Raw genomic sequence first — 18714 nt, 5'->3', positions numbered from 1 at the left:
CCAAGAGGCTTAACTGACTGACCCAACCAGGAGCCCCAAAACAGATAAGTTGTTATAATCACAACACATGTGTTCTACATACAGTGTATGAATATATTTATAATGCCATGTGGTTCCTGCCGTGACAAGGTGTGAGCAGCAAGGCATGCAAGCACACAGAGGAACTAATCCCAGATTTGGTGATTCAGTGTCAGGGGGAGGGAGAGTTATGGAAAGCCTCTGAGCTCTCCAGGCTAAGCATTGAAAGATGACAAGGCAGGAGAGGTGGTGTGTGTGTGTGGGAGGGTGCTGTTCCAGACACAACAGCAGCTTACTAACTCATGGATTGAGCGCACTGAAAATGGAGAGAAGAGGGTAAGGGGAGGAGGAAAGAAGAAATGCAGAGACCCTAAGGTTGGGGCTCCCTAAGCCAAGGGCTTTAAGACTAAAACCTATAAGCAAAGAGAGATTTGAAGCAAGAAACTAACAATCATATTTTGTTTCTTCTTATTATCAACTTTCAATTTATGTCTTCACTATCACCGATACCCCTGTAGGGCTAAGGGCAAGCCACCCCGAAATGTGTCACATTGGCATACTGATTTTTTATACTGATTATTTTAAATAAAAATTACTTAAGAGACGGCCTATGCAAGGACATCCAACCCCTCTTCTGTCTCAGTGAAAGCAGGAAATAAATCTCCCCATGTGAAAGGTACCCTCCCTGTACGAGGAGGTAAAGACAATCTTCATTATCACCAGTTAGGCAATGTAGAGCTGAGAAGGATGTATAAACAAACCTTGCTACCTTTTACTAATTTACTGCCATAGCCCAGTTTCTGTTTACCATTCCTTACTATTTGAAGCTCCCAAAGTTAAGTTTTCTTTGACCTGTCAATTTCTCACATCTTGTCTCTTTGCTCTCAAAGTATAAAAATTGCCTGCTTTGGGGGGATCCCTGGGTGGTGCAGCGGTTTGGCGCCTGCCTTTGGCCCAGGGCGCGATCCTGGAGACCCGGGATCGAATCCCACGTCGGGCTCCCGGTGCATGGAGCCTGCTTCTCCCTCTGCCTGTGTCTCTGCCTCTCTCTCTCTGTGTGTGTGACTATCATAAGTAAATTTAAAAAAAAATTAAAAAAAATTGCCTGCTTTGGTAATTCTTTTAGGTCTCAATTTCATTATTTGCCTTCCATATGCACACAATAAAACTTTGGTGTTTTCTCCTCCTAATCTGTCTCATGTAAATTTAATTCTTGGGCCAGCTGGAAAACCTTTAATGGTAGAGAAAGAATTTCTCCTTCCCCACACTCCCATTGACTATAGACAGTATAATTAAAACTGGGCAAGTTCTTGTGTGTGTATGTGTATGTAGATTTTCAGCAACTTGAAAATCTACCATCTAATCAAGAATCACCATGCTTTTCCTGCATTCACTTAAAGGAAAAAGGGGCTCTTTGTTTCTAAAAATAAAATGTTTAGTATCTCTGACACATACTTTAAACTTACATGTTAAACCACAAAAAAAGGGTAGCTCAATTTCAATAGGTTCTATATTTATTATATAACAAGTTAGTCACCAGGCCATCTAAGGCAAATTAGCTCACCTCTCTAGGATTCACTGTCTTAATTTACAAACAAAGGAGAGTTATTCCCAGGTCTCTTAGACCATGGCAAAGAGAAGAAATTTTAATAAAGTGTTGCAAATCTTTTCAATAAGAGAGATGTTTATTATCATAAGCTTATTATTTTACAACTGTTTCTAATCTATAACTTTACATATTATTTGTAATTATGGAAACATAACATTCTACACAGAACAGTAACAATTTCTCTAGCCTTATAAGCCTGACTCAAAGTAACACTGCATTCTAAATAAGAGAGCGATTTCTTTCTGCCATGGAATTATGTGAGAATCTGCAAACTCCTCTGTAATGTTTTTCTTAAAATGTCAAAATAATTTCCTTCTGCTTATAATTTTTATACTCTTGAAACTCTTCTACCATAATGTATAACAACAGTAACTTATAATAATATGTGCATAATAAACCTTCCATCAGACTCCAAGTTCCATGACAGCAAGAATGATGTCTATTTTGTTCACTGCTGTGTATCCAACATTTATCACAGTGCTTGGCACGTGGGAACTGCCCAATAAACGTCCATTAAATTATTTTTAAAATACTGAAAATGTTAATCAGTCCTAAGCAAAAGAGTGAGCAATTTGGCAGGTATTCACTCAAAGATAAATCTGGTTGAAATCAAGCAGAGATTACAAATCCTTTCTTCCAAGCAGAGTCATAGAGAACTTTTTTAAAATTTGAAGTTTATTAATTTCTGTGCCACTATTTTATTTAATTGTGGGTATGAACCTTCAGATAAATGTTTCCTATTTTCTATAAGGTTGCTATTTTACTATCTACAGATATATTTTTTCTTCTTTAAACTATTTCTTTCTCCTTTCTCTCACTTTGAATTTGATCTGCAACTTACTTGGATAATGATTATCTTTGTGTAACACTTTATGGTTGTCTATGGACAACAATCTCCTGAGTAGAAGAATGTAGATATTATGATCCTTATTTTGCAGAGGCGAAAGATGAAAATCTAAAATGTGAATGACTTGCCATAACAAGAAAGGCTATCAGCTGGACAGGGACCAGTAAAGAGCTCTTCTGAGGCCTAATATGATCATAATGAATCTATACCCCTTCCAGAAAAACACACAGACATGCTCCTCCATCATGCACAGAGACACAGGTATACTTAAAGTAGGAAGTGGGAAGCAAGTGAGAAGAATCATGACTTGAAGAATGAGTGAATCAATGTTAAGTGTAAATAATGTGAGGGTCAGGATGATCCTGCACAGAAGCCCACTCCATGTTCCCTCTTAAATATTGAACCATGCCTGAAGCCTAAATGATGTATTGGAATGAAAGAGTCCAGGTGTTTCCTACCACAGATACATTTGATTTAGGGAGAAAATGCACTACTTGAAAAAAAACTGAATAAAATCAAATGTAGACAGATTAACTTAGGCCCTTAACTTCGATTTCTATTGGTAGTAATTTCATGTGAATACTAGTAGCATGGTTTTGAATTTTTCTTTTACTTAGGATGCAGATATAAGCTACAAATTCGACTTTCCCACACTTAGCAGTAAGAGAAGGAAACAAAGCAAGCCAGTTCTCAATAGAGAAATAAATGGCTAATGCACATATGAAATAATGTCTCAACCTAACTCATTATAAAAAGAAATACAAATACAACAATAACAAAATTTCATTTTTCACCCAACAAATTGGCAAATAAAATATCCATCAAAAGTACAGGGAAATGGTAATTCTCAAATATAGCTTGTGGGGATACATAAATAGAAAGAGGCAAAGAGAACCATTCTGGAGGGCAGTATGACAATGAATATCAAAGGTCTTAAAATATTGTTAACTAGCATTTGCTCCAATAATTCTATCCAATAATTATTTCTGTTCCTAAGATGATCAGAAATGTGCATAAAGATTTCTATCCATAGTTGTTACTACTGCCACAATTACCACCTTGCAAATAACCTAAATAATTAATCATATAAAATTCTTAAGTAACTTAGAAGTATAACTATATGATGAATGCTAGGAGACATTAAAAATAACATTATCAAATATACTTAAGAATTCAAGATAATGAAAATATATTATGTTTAAGCAAAAAGGCAAGATACAGAATAGTAGGTATAATGATTCCAGCAACATAAAAAAATAATAAAAAAATGTATAGAAAAAAATACTAGAAATATCAGAAAGGGAGACAGAACATGAAAGACTCCTAACTCTGGGAAATGAACTAGGGGTGGTGGAAGGGGAGGTGGGCGGGGGATGGGGGTGACTGGGTGACGGACACTGAGGGGGGCACTTGACAGGATGAGCACTGGGTGTTATTCTATATGTTGGCAAATTGAACACCAATAAAAAATAAATTTATAAAAAAAAGAAAGAAAAATGACTAGAAGAATACATGCAAATATTCATAGAGAATTTCTCTTGATGATAAGATTATGAGTTTTCTTTATACTCTTCTATTTTATTCAAATTTTTAAATAAATACATAATATGTATGGTCAAAAATGGAAAAATAGCTGTCTTTTACAAGTCTGCACATGTTTCTCAAAAGCATGTTAAGATATGATCTTCAAAAGTCCCAACACTTAATACGTTACACGTTGATTATAGCTTAACAAAAAATTAAGTAATATTTTAAAGTCCCAAAGCTAAAAGAAAGTTACTAAACTTAAGTTCAACTTTTTCAAACAAGAATACATCATCAGGCCCACTGATACAGATAAAGGCAAAGAGAATAAACATTAGACCTGCACTAGAGATAAGGCTTACATAGTGCAGGTATACTATTGTGCAATATTCCCCAGAAAGTCTGGTGTTGGAATTATAATAGCAGAAGCTTTTGGTGATATGTCATAAAACTTGTGTTCCAGTCACAAACAACAAGAGTAATCAGTTCAGATTTAGCAAGGAACTCAAATAAATGTTAATTAGGAGAATAGAGACTCTTTACAAGCATCTAAATGTCAAACCAATCAAAGGATAATGGGTACACTAATATAAACAAGAACCAGGAAAGAAGCCTTCTGGTTGGACCAACACCCACTGGGGAGGGTATATAAGAGCCTCAAAGCAAGAGGAAACATGCACATCTTAGAAGCCTCATCTATCGTTACAACCAAATCAATTTAAAACACAGATTCCCACGCCATGGCTTGCTGCGTTCCCTGCTGCTGCAGCGTACCCACTGGCCCCGCCACCACCATCTGCTCCTCTGACAAATGCTGCCGGTGTGGAGTCTGCCTGCCTAGCACCTGCCCACACACGACTTGGTTACTGGAACCAACCTGCTGTGACAACTGCCCCCCACCCTGCCATATTCCTCAGCCCTGTGTGCCCACCTGCTTCCTGCTCAACTCCAGCCACCCTACCCCAGGCCTGGAGACCCTCAACCTCACAACCTACACTCAGCCCTCCTGTGAGCCCTGCATCTCAAGCTGCTGCTGAATGATGGGCTGTTTTGTTCCATGCCTGACAATGAAGAACTCAGAAGCTTTAGTGTCCACCTGTCTCAGTACCTACAACTAATTGACTCTGCTTTCCAAGTTGGAACAAGGATGACATTATCCCTGAAAACCCTCACTCAAAAAGAAACCAAGAGACTTTCAGTGGCCACGTGGTAGATATTAGTGACCAAAGGCAATTTGAATATGTGGATGCTATTGGCTTCCCAAAGTTTTTCATTTCCTTCGTATTAAAGTTTATCTTTCTTTGGTGCTTTGGGGATTGTTTCCAGTGTTGGGTGGTATCTTTCTGGGAACTAAAGATCTTTTTCATGATCATACTAATAAATTTTCCATCTCTGGCATAGCACAAATGTCTATAATTATTTTTGTTTATTCCTATTAATTCATTAAATGTATTCATCAAATGTACTTCTGAACTCTAAAAGTCAACATTTTAAGAAAAACAGAGTATCTGCAAAACCAAAAAAAAAAAAAAAAAGACTGTACAGGCAAATATTTCTTGCTTTTATTGTTCTTATTGTTTTAAGAAAACTAAATGGCCTTGCATATCAGATGGTCCATTATATCAGCACGGTCACAAGTATACTTTCCCTAACTTGTCCTACCAAAAAGTGGTTTAAGGTAAATTGGGAAGCACTGAACATGATATGAAGATATAACATATCAACTTCCAGTGACCTGATGTGTTGTTTATGTAAAAAAAAAATAGTAACTTCATAATGTTATAATTCATTCAGTAAACTTTTATTAAATATCTAATTATGTGCCCTATATTTTATTATCACTGCTCAAAATGAGCAGACTGTCTAGCAGGTCACGTAGATAGAAACATAATACTCATTCATTCCTATGTACAATTAACAATTATTTTTGAATGCTGAGTACTGTATTATAACAAAAAATATAAATGTTCTACTAGTAGTATTAGTAAAGTGCTGTGATACCATAAAATTGAGAACAATTAAGATTGTTGCCACGGTGATAAGCAGGAGAAAGAGCAAAAAAGAGAGTCAAAGACCACTAGAGCTGGTGGCCAAAAAGATTTAAAAGAGAAGAAGGTGTCAAAGAGAGATTAGACAGTGGGGTTATGTCACTAAGTAAGCATAGGAGCAGAGAAGGAAGAGAGAATTTTAAAAAGACATAATGTATTCTGCTCTGAATATGGAGGCACAACTCCGTATCTAAATGGGAATTTAGAGAGCTGGAATTTGCACAAGTGTTCTAGAGAGGAAGAAGACGTATGAAGGAAGGTGTGCAAGTCTGTGTAAAAGTTCTATCAAATACTTGCAAAGGGCTGGGTTGTATGCAGGATAAAATTCCATGAGGCTAACAGACTGGCTGCTGGGGGATAAAGAGCTGAATGGAGATACCAGAAGTCAACCAATATGAACAGATACTGAAGTTCCCAGCACATTCAGAGATGACAAAGCTCTCAGTACCTCTGGCATTCAACTGATGTTCCAGAAGGAAACACCAAAATAATAAAAATCACAACCTAGAGTAAAGAACACAACAAATTATACTTACTCTAGAAAAGTCTAACGACAGGCCTGTGAGGATCAAGAGAATCTTCCAATGATTTAACTTCTTGTGAGAACAAAACTCAACACTCAGCACTCTATCTACAACATATCAAGACTTCCTAAAATATATATGATAAAATATATCATCCAGAATGAACAATATATAATTTAAAACTGCCAGATAGGGTGTGCCTGAATGGTTAAGAGTCAGTTAAGCAACTGACTCTTGGTTTTGGCATGGGTCATGATGTTGGGTTGTAGAATTGAGTCCCATGTGGAGCCCTGCTTGGAGCCCCATTTTTGCGGCTCTGCACTTAGTGGAGAGTCAGCTTCCTCTCCTTATGCCCCTCCTCCCATACACATGTTCTCTCTCTAATAAATAACTAACTCTAAAACAAAACAAAACAAAATTTGCCAGACATATGAAGAAGCAGGAAAATGTCATCCATAATAAATAGAAAAATCAGCCAATAAAAACAGGTCCATAGATACATAGATGTCAGAATTAATAGACAAGAATTTTATAATAGTTATTATTATAAAATTTATTGTAAGTATTTTCATGAGAATAGGGAAAGATGAATATAATGTGAAAGGAAAAGAGAGTACGAGATGAAGAAACTCACCAGAAAAGTGAAATTTTAGATTTTTATTTAATAAATTAATAACAAAATTAAATTTGAATTATTTGAATTAAATAAGAGAGAAGCAAATAAAAACTAGTTTTGGTTTTGGAAACTAAAGAGTGCAATCTGAAATAAAGAATTCAACAGATGGCCTTAATAGCAGATTGTAAATTGCCGAATTGGAGTGAGGTCGGTGAATTAAGCTAACTCAAAGTAATCGTAAGACAGATCAAAATTATAAATACTAAAAGAAAGAAAAATGGAATTGAAAAAAACTGAACAGGGATCCCTGGGTGGCGCAGCGGTTTGGCGCCTGCCTTTGGCCCAGGGCGCGATCATGGAGACCCGGGTTGGAGTCCCACGTCGGGCTCCCGGTGCATGGAGCCTGCTTCTCCCTCTGCCTGTGTCTCTGCCTCTCTCTCTGTGTGTGTGTGACTATCATACAAAACAAAACAAAACAAAACAAAAAACAAAAAACAACAAAAAAAGAAAGAACAGAACCTGAGCAGCCTCCTGTGGAACAGGACCAAGTGACCCAGCAATTACTGGCTAAAACCAATTAAGCACACTTTTAAAAAAATTAAAGGAGTAAATACACATTAAATAGAGGGCAGCAAAGAGAAAAGAACACCAGACTTCTAGTCAGAAAAAATGGAGGTCAGAGGACAATCAAATCTCATTTTAAAGGTCCTGGAGGAAAAAAAAAAAAAAAAAAGGCGAGGGTGGGGTGGAAGCCTGGGTGGTTCAGCGGTTCAGTCTGCTTTCGACTCAGGGTGTGATCCTGGTCTGGGGATGGAGTCCCATATCCCACTCCCAGTGAGGAGCCTGCTTCTCCCTCTGCCCCTGTGTCTACCTCTCTCTGTGTGTCTCTCATGAATAAATAAATAAAATCGAAAGAAGAAAGAAGAAAAGAAAGAAAGAAAGAAAGAAGAAAGAAAGAAAGAAAGAAAGAAAGAAAGAAAGAAAGAAAGAAAGAAAGAAAGAAAGAAAGAAAGAAAGAAAGAAAGAAAGAAAAGAAAGAAAGAAAAGAAAGAAAGAAAGTCCTGGAAACTTTTTTAAAAAGTATTAACCCAGAGTTTTATAGTTGTAAAAACCACTTTCAATGGAAGAAGGGGGATCCCTGGATGGCTCAGCAGTTTAGCACCTGCCTTCGGCCCAGGACATGATCCTGGAGACCTGGGATCAAGTCCCACATCAGGCTCCCTGCATGGAACCTGATTCTTCCTCTGCCTGTGTCTCTGCCTCTCTCTCTCTCTCTCTCTCTCTCTCTGTCTCTCATGAATAAACAAATAGAATTAAAAAACAAAAACAAAAAACAAAATGAAAGGAAAATGAAAATACTTTTAGATAAAGCTGATTTTAAAAAAGTGTCATCTGAAAGATCACTTTTTTTGTATATTTTTATTGGAGTTCGATTTGCCAACATATATAACACCCAGTGTTGATCCCGTCAAGTGCCCCCTTCAGTGCCTGTTACCCAGTCACCCCGTCCCCCCATCCACCTCCCCTTCCACTACCCCATGTTCTGTCACCCTCTCTGATATTTCTCACTCATTTTCTCTCCTTTCCCCTTTAATCCCTTTCACTATTTTTTATATTCCTTGTATGAGTGAAACCATATAATGTTTGTCCTTCTCCGACTGACTTACTTCATTCAACATAATACCCTCCAATTCTATCCACGTAGAAGCAAATGGTGGGTATTTGTCATTTCTAATGGCTGAGTAATATTCCATTGTATACATAGACCACATCTTCTTTATCCATTCATCTTTCGATGGACACCGAGGCTCCTTCCACAGTTTGGCTATTATGGACATTGCTGCTATAAACATTGGAGTGTAGGGGTCTCAGCTTTTCACTGCATCTGTATCTTTGAGGTAGATCCCCAGCAGTGCAATTGCTGGGTCGTAGGGTAGCTCTATTTTTAACTCTTTTTTTTTTATTTATTTTTTATTGGTGTTCAATTTACTAACATACAGAATAACCCCCAGTGCCCGTCACCCATTCACTCCCATCCCCCGCCCTCCTCCCCTTCTACCACCCCTAGTTCGTTTCCCAGAGTTAGCAGTCTTTACGTTCTGTCTCCCTTTCTGATATTTCCCACACATTTCTTCTCCCTTCCCTTATATTCCCTTTCACTATTATTTATATTCCCCAAATGAATGAGAACATAACCACAATGAGATACCACCTCACACCAGTAAGAATGAGAAAAATTAACAAGGCAGGAAACAACAAATGTTGGAGAGGATGCGGAGAAATGGGAACCCTCATACACTGTTGGTGGGAATGTGAACTGGTGCAGCCACTCTGGAAAACTGTGTGGAGGTTCCTCAAACAGTTAAAAATAGACCTGCCCTACGACCCAGCAATTGCACTGTTGGGGATTTACAACAAATGCAATGAAACGCCGGGACACCTGCACCCCGATATTTTTAACTCTTTGAGGAACCTCCACAGTTTTCCAGAGTGGCTGCACCAGTTCACATTCCCACCAAACAGTGCAAGAGGGTTCCCCTTTCTCCACATCCTCTCCAACATTTGTTGTTTCCTGTCTTGTTAATTTTCACCATTCTCACTGGTGTGAGGTGGTATCTCATTGTAGTTTTGATTTATATCTCCCTGATGGCAAGTGATGCGGAGCATTTTCTCATGTGCTTGTTGGCCACATGTATGTCTTCTTTGATGAAATTTCTGTTCATGTCTTTTGCCCATTTCATGATTGGATTGTTTCTTTGCTGTTGAATTTAATAAGTTCTTTATAGATTTTGGATACTAGCCCTTTATCTGATAAGTCATTTGTAAATACCTTCTCCTATTCTGTAAGTTGTCTTTTAGTTTTGTTGACTGTTTCTTTAGCTGTGCAGAAGCTTTTTATCCTGATTAAGTCCCAATAGTTCATTTTTGCTTTTGTTTCCCTTGCCTTGATAGATGTATCTTGCAAGAAGTTGGTGTGGCCAAGTTCAAAAAGGGTGTTGCCTGTGTTCTCCTCTAGGATTTTGATGGATTCTTGTCTCACATTTAGATGAAAGATCACTTTTGAGTTCTTGTTCAAGATGAAGACTGAGAAGCTCCTGAATGCCTTTCCTCCCACAGATACACTGGTCTACAGCTACCTAGGCAGCAACTTCCTCTTACAAAAACTTAATGGCTGGCTGAGTGACACACCAGGCCACGGAAGCAGGCAGGAGAGGCTGGGGCATAGCATCGCCACCCACCCCCACCCTCACCCCTCCACCCCCGCCTGCCCACAGCCTGGGGGTGGGTGTGATCCACAACCAGGAAGGAACAAAAAATCCAGAGCCTCTCTCTGAGTAGTTAAGCATTCAAATTCCACCTCAGGGATCCCAATTTTCAGACACCCACTTGAAAGACAAGCCCCCAAAACATCCAATCACGAAAACCAATGGAAGGGCTTGCATCCCAAGCCCGACATGAGAGCAATCTGAGAAATGGCTCTTAAGGGGCTTGGGCTTGGACTCACCAGTGCAAGGACCAGCTAGAGGCGTCCGATTGTGCCCAGACTTCAAGTGAAGGAGGTGCACCTGCTCATACTAAAGCGTGGGTGGCTGAGGGGCAAGCACTACTTCACACACACCTAGGAGCCTGCAGGGACAGCACTGGCCTGAGACTGGTGAGCACCATCTTGGTGTTCTCCTGCGCATGCTCCACAGCTGGAGTATCTCTCAGGAGGGAGCGTTTATTAGACTTAGCTGGTGCCCGGGTTTTTGCAGCCACTGCTGTCTCTCGGTTGCATCTTGTTCGCCTGGTTCTGGTTCCTGGTCCCTGGTCCCGTGGGACTGTAATAATCTGTGTCACCCAGGAAGGAGCTCAGACCCCTGTCTGGCACCCCAATTTTTGGAACTGCTACCAAGAGACACCTGTTGTGGACAGTGGAGCTTATACTCATGTGTCCCACAGGACTGTAACAAAAGGAAAAAGAATTCTTACTCAGGAGCTTGGTCTTTCCAAGAGGCCTATAGCTAATCATCATGATTGTGCCTGAGAGGCAAGCTTCTAATTAAACAAACACAGAGACCTCAGAGGGTGGGTTCTATTTTTCACCCTCACCCTCTGCAGCACTTCAGAGCATTAGTGTCTCCTGAAAGGGAACTTTACACACGTTTAATGCCCTGGTTTTTGTTTGGTGTGTCTGAATTTGCAGCTGCTGCCCAAGGAACACCCCTTGATTGCAAGGCTATTGGGGAGAGACTGAACTGTTGGGTTCCACAAAACAACGGCAACTGGGGAGACAGTTCTTGGCAGGCTGCCACCCCAAGAAAACTAAATAGACAATGTATACCCCCCAGCCTTTCTGTGAAGAAGAGGCCTCTTGCTTGTCCTGGAGCTTCAGCTGGAGAGGAGGGCTCCAGATTGGGCACACATTTAGTGTTGATCTACTCTCAAGGAACATAGACAATAGATACCATCTTGGTGCTTTCCTTCTACCTTTGCTCCAGCTTAGTGGTATGACCCAGAAAGGGTTTATAAACTCATCTGGAGCCCCTATTTTTGTGACTGCTGATCAGAGGGTACCCCTCCCCCCCAGATCACCTGGCTTTGCTGGCCAGTGCAGCTTATTCTTATGGTCCCATAGGACTATATAGTTTGCATACTTTAAAAAGCTAATGCCTAAGGGTCTGGCTCCCAGTCAGAATAAATCTAGATGCTGGCTAAGATCTTCCCCTTTGGGGCATTGACAAGTCTTGGCACATCCTCAACTGGGATGCTGATAGCTATTAAAAATATAATAGGGTCCTTGGACAAGCACAGAGGTTTGAGACGTGATCAAGAGCCAGGGCAGGGCTGAAAAACAAGGCTCATCTCCTACATAAGGCCATTTCTTCAAGACAGGGAGAGGTGGTTCTTTCATCTACTATACAGAAATCAACATAGAGAGTCAAGCAAGATGAAGAAAAAGAGGAATATCTTCCAAATGAAATAAGATATAACAAAATGGATTAAAGACTGGAATGTAAGACCTGAAACAATAGAACTCCTAGAAGAAAACATAGGCAGTAAGCTCCTGGATATAGATCTTAGCTATGGTTTTTTAAATTTGATCCCCAAAGCAGAAGCAACAAAAGCAAACAAGGGGTACTATATCAAACTAAAAAGCTTCTGGACTGCAAGGAAAATCATCAACAAAATGAAAAGGCAATCTACTGAATGGAAGAAAATATTTACAAATTATGTATCTGATTAGGGCCAAATGTCCAAAATATATAAAGAACACTTACAGCTCCACAGCAAAAACATTATCCAATTTAAAAATGAGAGAAGTTCTGGATAGACATTTTTCCAAAGAAGTCATACAAATGGCCAACAGGTACATGAAAATGTTACATCATTAATCATCAGGGAAATGCAAATAAATACCACAATGAGATACCTTCTCACATTAGTCAGAATGGCTAGTATCAAAAAGATAATAAATAACAAGTGGTGGCAAGATGTGAAGAGGAGCGAACACTTGTGGACTGCTGGTGGGAATGTAAATTGGTGCAGACACCATGGAAAACAGTATGGAGGTTCCTCAAAAAATTAAAAATAGAATTATGACATGATCTAGAAATTCTTCTTCTATGTATTTGAAGAAAATGAAGACACTAATCCAAAAACATATATACATTCCCAGGGGTGCCTGTGTGGCTCAGTCAGTTAAGCGTCTGCTTGCTGCTCAGGTCATGATCTCAGGGTCCTGGGATCAAGCCTCAGGTGGGGCTTTCTGCTCAGTGGGGAGTCTGCTTGTCCCATTCCCTCCACCCCTTCCCCTCCCACTCATGCTCTTACTCTCTCTCTTAAATTAAAATCTTTTTTTAAAAAAGATATATGCACTCCTATTCCTATGTTAATTGCAGCATTATTTACAATAGCCAAGATAAAGAAACAACCTATATACATGTACAGAATATTATTCAGCCATAAAAAAGAATGAAATCTTCCCATTGCAATAACATGGAAGGACCTTGAGGGCATTATGCTAAGTAAAATAAGTCAGACAGAGAAAGATAAATACCATATGATCTCTCATATGTGGAATCAAAAACAAACAAATAAATGAAACCAAGTTGATGGTTGTGGAGAAAAGATTGGTTATCAGAGGCAGGGAAGTAGGGAGTAGGAGAAATGAGCAGACTGTTTTGTTTCTTTACTTTAAGTAAATTGAATTTCAATAATAAATAAATCACTTTATAATATAAACAAAAATAACTATGTGAATACATTTTGAAGCTTATAATCCAGAGCAAAAATTATATTCAACAAAGACAATAAAAAAGCACATATTTTTGTCATGATCTGTCATTAGAAAAACTATCAATAAAAAAAAAACTATCAATAAATTTTACCAATACCATTTTTTCAACTATCTTAGCCTATAATTAGCATGATGCTAACACTGTTAAATGTTTTCTTTTAAAGATTATTTATTTATTTATTCATGAGAGACAGAGAGAGAGAGAGAGAGAGAGGCAGAGACATAGGCAGAAGCAGGCTCCATGCAGGGAGCTCAATGTGGGACTCGATCCCAGGTCTCCAGGATCACGCCCCGGGCCGAAGTTGGCACTAAACCGCTGAGCCACCCAGGCTGCCCTGTTAAATGTTTTCTATAGTAATTCTTAAATACTTTAAATTTCATTTTAATTCAGAAGAATAATATTATTTTATAAAGAGAGAGAAATTGAAGAAAAACAAAGTATTTCCAAAAAAATAAAAACCTTTCATTTATGCAATAGCATGTAATAACCACTTTAGAAAGTTTTCTTTTAATTTTACTTTTTGATAATCTTAAGCAAAACAATGATTTTTATCACCACTTTATTTTGTAGCTCCTGTGCATTTACCCTAATGGTACTTTTATCCACTGAAATAGATTGGCTCGGATTACAAAATGTTATCCCTATGATGTGGGAAACACTAAAGGAAGTCCTTTTGGCTTAAAACAGCAATTTTACCAGATGGAATCTCAGACCACAAGAAGCATGAAAGAACATTAGAAATGGTAAATTTATAGGGACAGTAGAGAATGTGTTGCCAAGGGGCATATACTTTCTCTTGGATAAAAAGACCAAGAAAAATAGGCAAAAGACTTGAATAGTTGCTTCACAAAAGAAGATATTGAAATGGCCAATAAATGCATGAAAAGTTGCTCAACATCAGTCACCAGAGAGATGTAAAAAACTATGAGAGAACACTTTACACTGACTAAACTGTTTATATTAAAATATCTGACAACACCAAATGTTGGTGAGTTAAATCTCAAATGTAGGAGTTAAATCTCTCCTACATTATTGGTAAGATATAAGGTATAATCACTTCAGGAAAAGGTCTGGTGATTTCTTATAAAAGGAAACATATACCTACTCTATGACACAACCATTCTACTCCTAAATATATACCTAAAAGAAATCAAATACATATCCACAAATATATTTGTACAAGAATATCTATGGGAATTTTATTCATAACAGCCTCAAATAAGAAATACTCCAAATGTTCATTCAAAGGAGAATGGACACATTGTAGTATATTCATACAATGAAATACTCCTCAGCAACAGAAAGAAAGAAAGAAAGAAAGAAAGAAAGAAAGAAAGAAAGAAAGAAAAAAGAGAGGGAGGAAAGAAAGAGAGGGAGGAAAGAAAAAGAGGGATGAAAGGAAAAAAGGAAGGGAGAAGGGAGGGAAGGAAGGAAGGAAAGAGTGGGAGGGAGAGAAGGAAAGAAGGAGAAAAGAAAAAGAAAAAGAAAAAAGAAAAAGAAAGAAAGAAAGAAAGAAAGAAGAAAGAAAGAAAGAAAGAAAGAAAGAAGAGAAAGAAGAAAGAAAGAAGAAGAAAGAAAGAAAGAAAGAAAGAAAGAAAGAAAGAAAGAAAGAAAGAAAGAAAGAAAGAAAAAGATAGAAAAAGGAAGGAGGGAAAAAATAGAGGGAGAGAAGGAAGGAAGAAAGAAAGGAGGGGGGAAGGAAGGAAAGAGAGGGAGGGCGAGAAGGAGGAAGGAAGGAGAAAGAAAGAAAAAAGGAAGAAAGAAAGAAAATGCTACTGGTACAATTGACAACATGGATGAAATAAAAACTATGATGTTGAGCCAAATCAGATACAAAAGTATGTATACTGTGTGATTTTACTTATGATACTCACAGATAGGGAATATCAATCTCTGGTAACCAGAATCAGAGTAGTGCTTACCTTTGGGAGGTGGGGGCTGAGTGAAAAAGGGTACACAGGAACATTCTAGTATCGTGGAAATGTTAGATATCTTGACTGGGGTAAGGGTTACATAGGTAATGCAGTCAAAACTGCATTTCAATATATAAGGGTTACATAGGTAATGCAGTCAAAACTGCATTTCAAAACTTCCCTTTTTAAGTTTGGAAGAAAAAAAAGAATATGTACCTGGCAATAAGGGAGTTATTGGGAAGCAAGATGAGAGCTATCCATATGGTTTATGCCTTGACAACTTGATGTAGAAGTGACAGGTTATTATTTTTCCTTACAGCAAGGACTATTTAAGTTCCAAAGGAGTTGCATGACTAGATGAAGACAATATAGCTAGCGAGTTAGTAACAGCACTGGAATGAAAACGTAAACATTATGACCATGAGGACATTGCTCTTTGTCCTCTGCCAATCTTCCTTGTCCCGGCAATGTTCAATTTCTTTCATTGGCAATTATATGTCATATGTCGACTAAGCCAAGCAGTTATATTTTTAGCAAGCATTTATTAAGGGCCTATGTCCCAAGTGCTAAGGATAAGAAAAATATGTCCATCTTAAAAGAGACATTTTCCAAACAAGAAAAAGACCAATAAAGATAAAAATACTAAAAGTTTAAAGAGCTGTGACAACCGCTGTAGTGGAGGTGTATGCAGAGTGCAAGAGGAAAAGCCTCCATCTCAGCATGAGGTTGCTGAATGCCATTCTAGCTGTCTTAACAAGTAGGATCATGCCGGGTGGCAGAAGAGCAATGAATCAAGGCAACGCCATCTACAAAGCTTGAAGGATGACTACAGTCAAGGCTGTACAGTCAAAGATGACTACAGGGTTTGTGAGACAAAGTATCAGGAAATTAGCCTAGAAAAGTAAACTGGCACCAGATTGGAAAAGGTTGTTTTTGTCAAGCCAGAAAGTCTGGATTTCATAGGTGGAAAGTGACCAAAAAATAGATTTGTATTTTGCTAAAGTGAGTCTAGCAGCGGTAAGTGGATTTTCTGAGGTAAGGGCATATTACAAGAAGAAACAATAATGGCATCTTCTCATGACCTTTAATGGCATCTATTCATTTTCTTTATTCCCAGTGTTCCCTCCTTTTGAGGATAATATGCGATAAAAAGGAATCTGGACAATTTCAATATTCTTTTCTTTGTTGTTTTTGTAAAGTAGGCTCCACACCCAGCATGGAGCCCAACATGGACCTGAACTCACAACCCTGAGATCAAGACCTGAGTTGAGATTAAGAGTCAGAACACTTAACCAGTTGAGCTACTCAGGTGCCCCAGTAATTTCAATATTCTAAGATGAGAACTAAAGCTATAGATCGTCATACAATACTATCTAATTAATCAAGCCCAAAATAAATAGTCCTGTGTGTTTGTTCTCTCACTACTTTTCTCTCTCTTTCTCTCTCTCTCTCCATATGTCAACATTTTACAAATAGAAATTAGCTCAAGATAAAAGAAAATATTTCTTATTTTTACCTGCAGTTACTTTAAAATAATGACACAATGCTGCATTTTAATTAGCTGAAACCTATGACAGACAACCAAGACACGGATTCTCATTCAGTTACTGTGGAAATTAGATTTTTTTTTTCAGAGATTTGTAACTTTCAATTTTCAAATATGTTTTTGATTCCTTGAACTCCCATCTATTGCAGAACAGCATTAATATACCATCAGTACTCCAAGAATGTGAAATGGGCAGAAGACATGAACAGGCATTTCTCTAAAGAAGACATACAAATGGCTAACAGACACATTAAAAAATCTTCAACATCCGGCAGCCGGATGGCTCAGCGGTTTAGCGCCACCTTCAGCCCAGGGCATGATCCTGGAGACCTGGGATCGAGTCCCACGTTGGGCTCCCTGCATGGAGCCTGCTTCTCCCTCTGCCTGTGTCTCTGACTCTCTCTCTCTCTCTCTCTCTCCTCTGTGTGTGTGTGTGTGTCTCATGAATAAATAAATAAAATCTTTAAAAAAATCTTCAACATCATGCATCATCAGGGAACTACAAATCAAAACCACAATGAGAAAATAAATTTATAAAAAAAAAACACAATGACATACCAACTCACACTGGTCAGAATGGCTAAAATTAACAACTTGGAAACAACAGATGTTGGTGAGGATGCAGAGAAAGGGAAACCCTCACACACTGTTGGTGGATATGCAAGCTGGTGCAGCCACTCTGGGAAACAGTATAGAAGTTCCTCAAAAAGTTAAAAATAGAACTGCCTTACCACCCAACAGTTGCATTACTAGATATTTACCCAGAGGATACAAAAATAGTGATTCGAAGGGGCACATGCACCCCAATGTTTATAGCAGCACAATCCACAATAGCTAAAACATAGAAAGAGCCCCAATGTCCAACAACTGATGAATGGATAAAGATGTGATATATATATATATATATATATATATATATATATATATATAATATTCCATTACATATAATGAAATATTAATCAGCCATCAGAAAGAATGAAATCTTGCCATTTGCAACAATGGCATGGGTGGTGTTATGCTAAGCAAAATAAGTCAGTCAGAGAAAGACAAATACCATATGATTTCACTCATATGGAATTTAAGAGACAAAACAGATGAACATGGGGAAGGGAGAGGGAAAATAAAATAAGACAAAGACAGAGAGGGAGGCAAACCATAAGAGACTCTTAAACATAGGTAACAAACTGGGGGTTGCTGGAGGGGAAGTGGGTGGGGGGATGAGGTAACTGGGTGATGGGTATTAAGGAGGGCAAGTGATGGTATGAGCACTGGTTGTTGTATGCAACTGATGAATCACTAAATTCTAAATTCTACCCCTGAAACTAATACTACACTATATGTAAACTAACTTGAATTTAAATAAAATCTTGAAAGATAAAAAAAGAACATTTAGCATTAAGTGTTGAAATGTGAAGAGAATCACTAAAATCAAACCCAAGAGTCTACAACCATACCACCCTGAAAGTGTTCCAATCCTATCTGATCTTGGAAGCTAAGCAGGGTCAGGCCCGGTTAGTATTTAGATGGGAGAGTAATACATACTAAGGGACTATTTAAGTCCATCTATTTAAGACCTCTTGGTTTGTTTTTGGTTTTGGTTTTTCCATCATCAGCTACCTAGGAAGTAGTGTTCAGAGTTAGAAAAAAATTTTTAGTTTTTTCTGGATCATGAAAATTTTAACTTTGTCAGAATAGTGGGCCTTTTCCAGTAAAAATCTTAAAGATTCTAGAGGCAATCTGTTCTGCCCACCTTTGAAAATGAAATACATACCACAATTATGCCAAGGA

General features: G+C 38.2%; 1 protein-coding gene across 1 annotated transcript; it reads left to right on the top strand.

Moving 5' to 3' along the window:
- Positions 1-4687: 4687 nt before the first annotated feature.
- LOC140607515 (keratin-associated protein 3-3) lies at positions 4688-5405 on the top strand. The gene has a single exon (XM_072782206.1). It carries the CDS (start codon positions 4739-4741, stop codon positions 5033-5035), a length of 297 nt encoding a protein of 98 aa, XP_072638307.1. The 5' UTR covers positions 4688-4738; the 3' UTR covers positions 5036-5405.
- Positions 5406-18714: the final 13309 nt, after the last annotated feature.

The sequence above is a fragment of the Canis lupus genome, chromosome 16, assembly GCF_048164855.1.
Source record: "Canis lupus baileyi chromosome 16, mCanLup2.hap1, whole genome shotgun sequence".
Lineage (NCBI taxonomy): Eukaryota > Metazoa > Chordata > Mammalia > Carnivora > Canidae > Canis > Canis lupus.
Note: the sequence above shows the minus strand (reverse complement) of the source record. Positions and strands in the feature narration are given on the sequence as shown.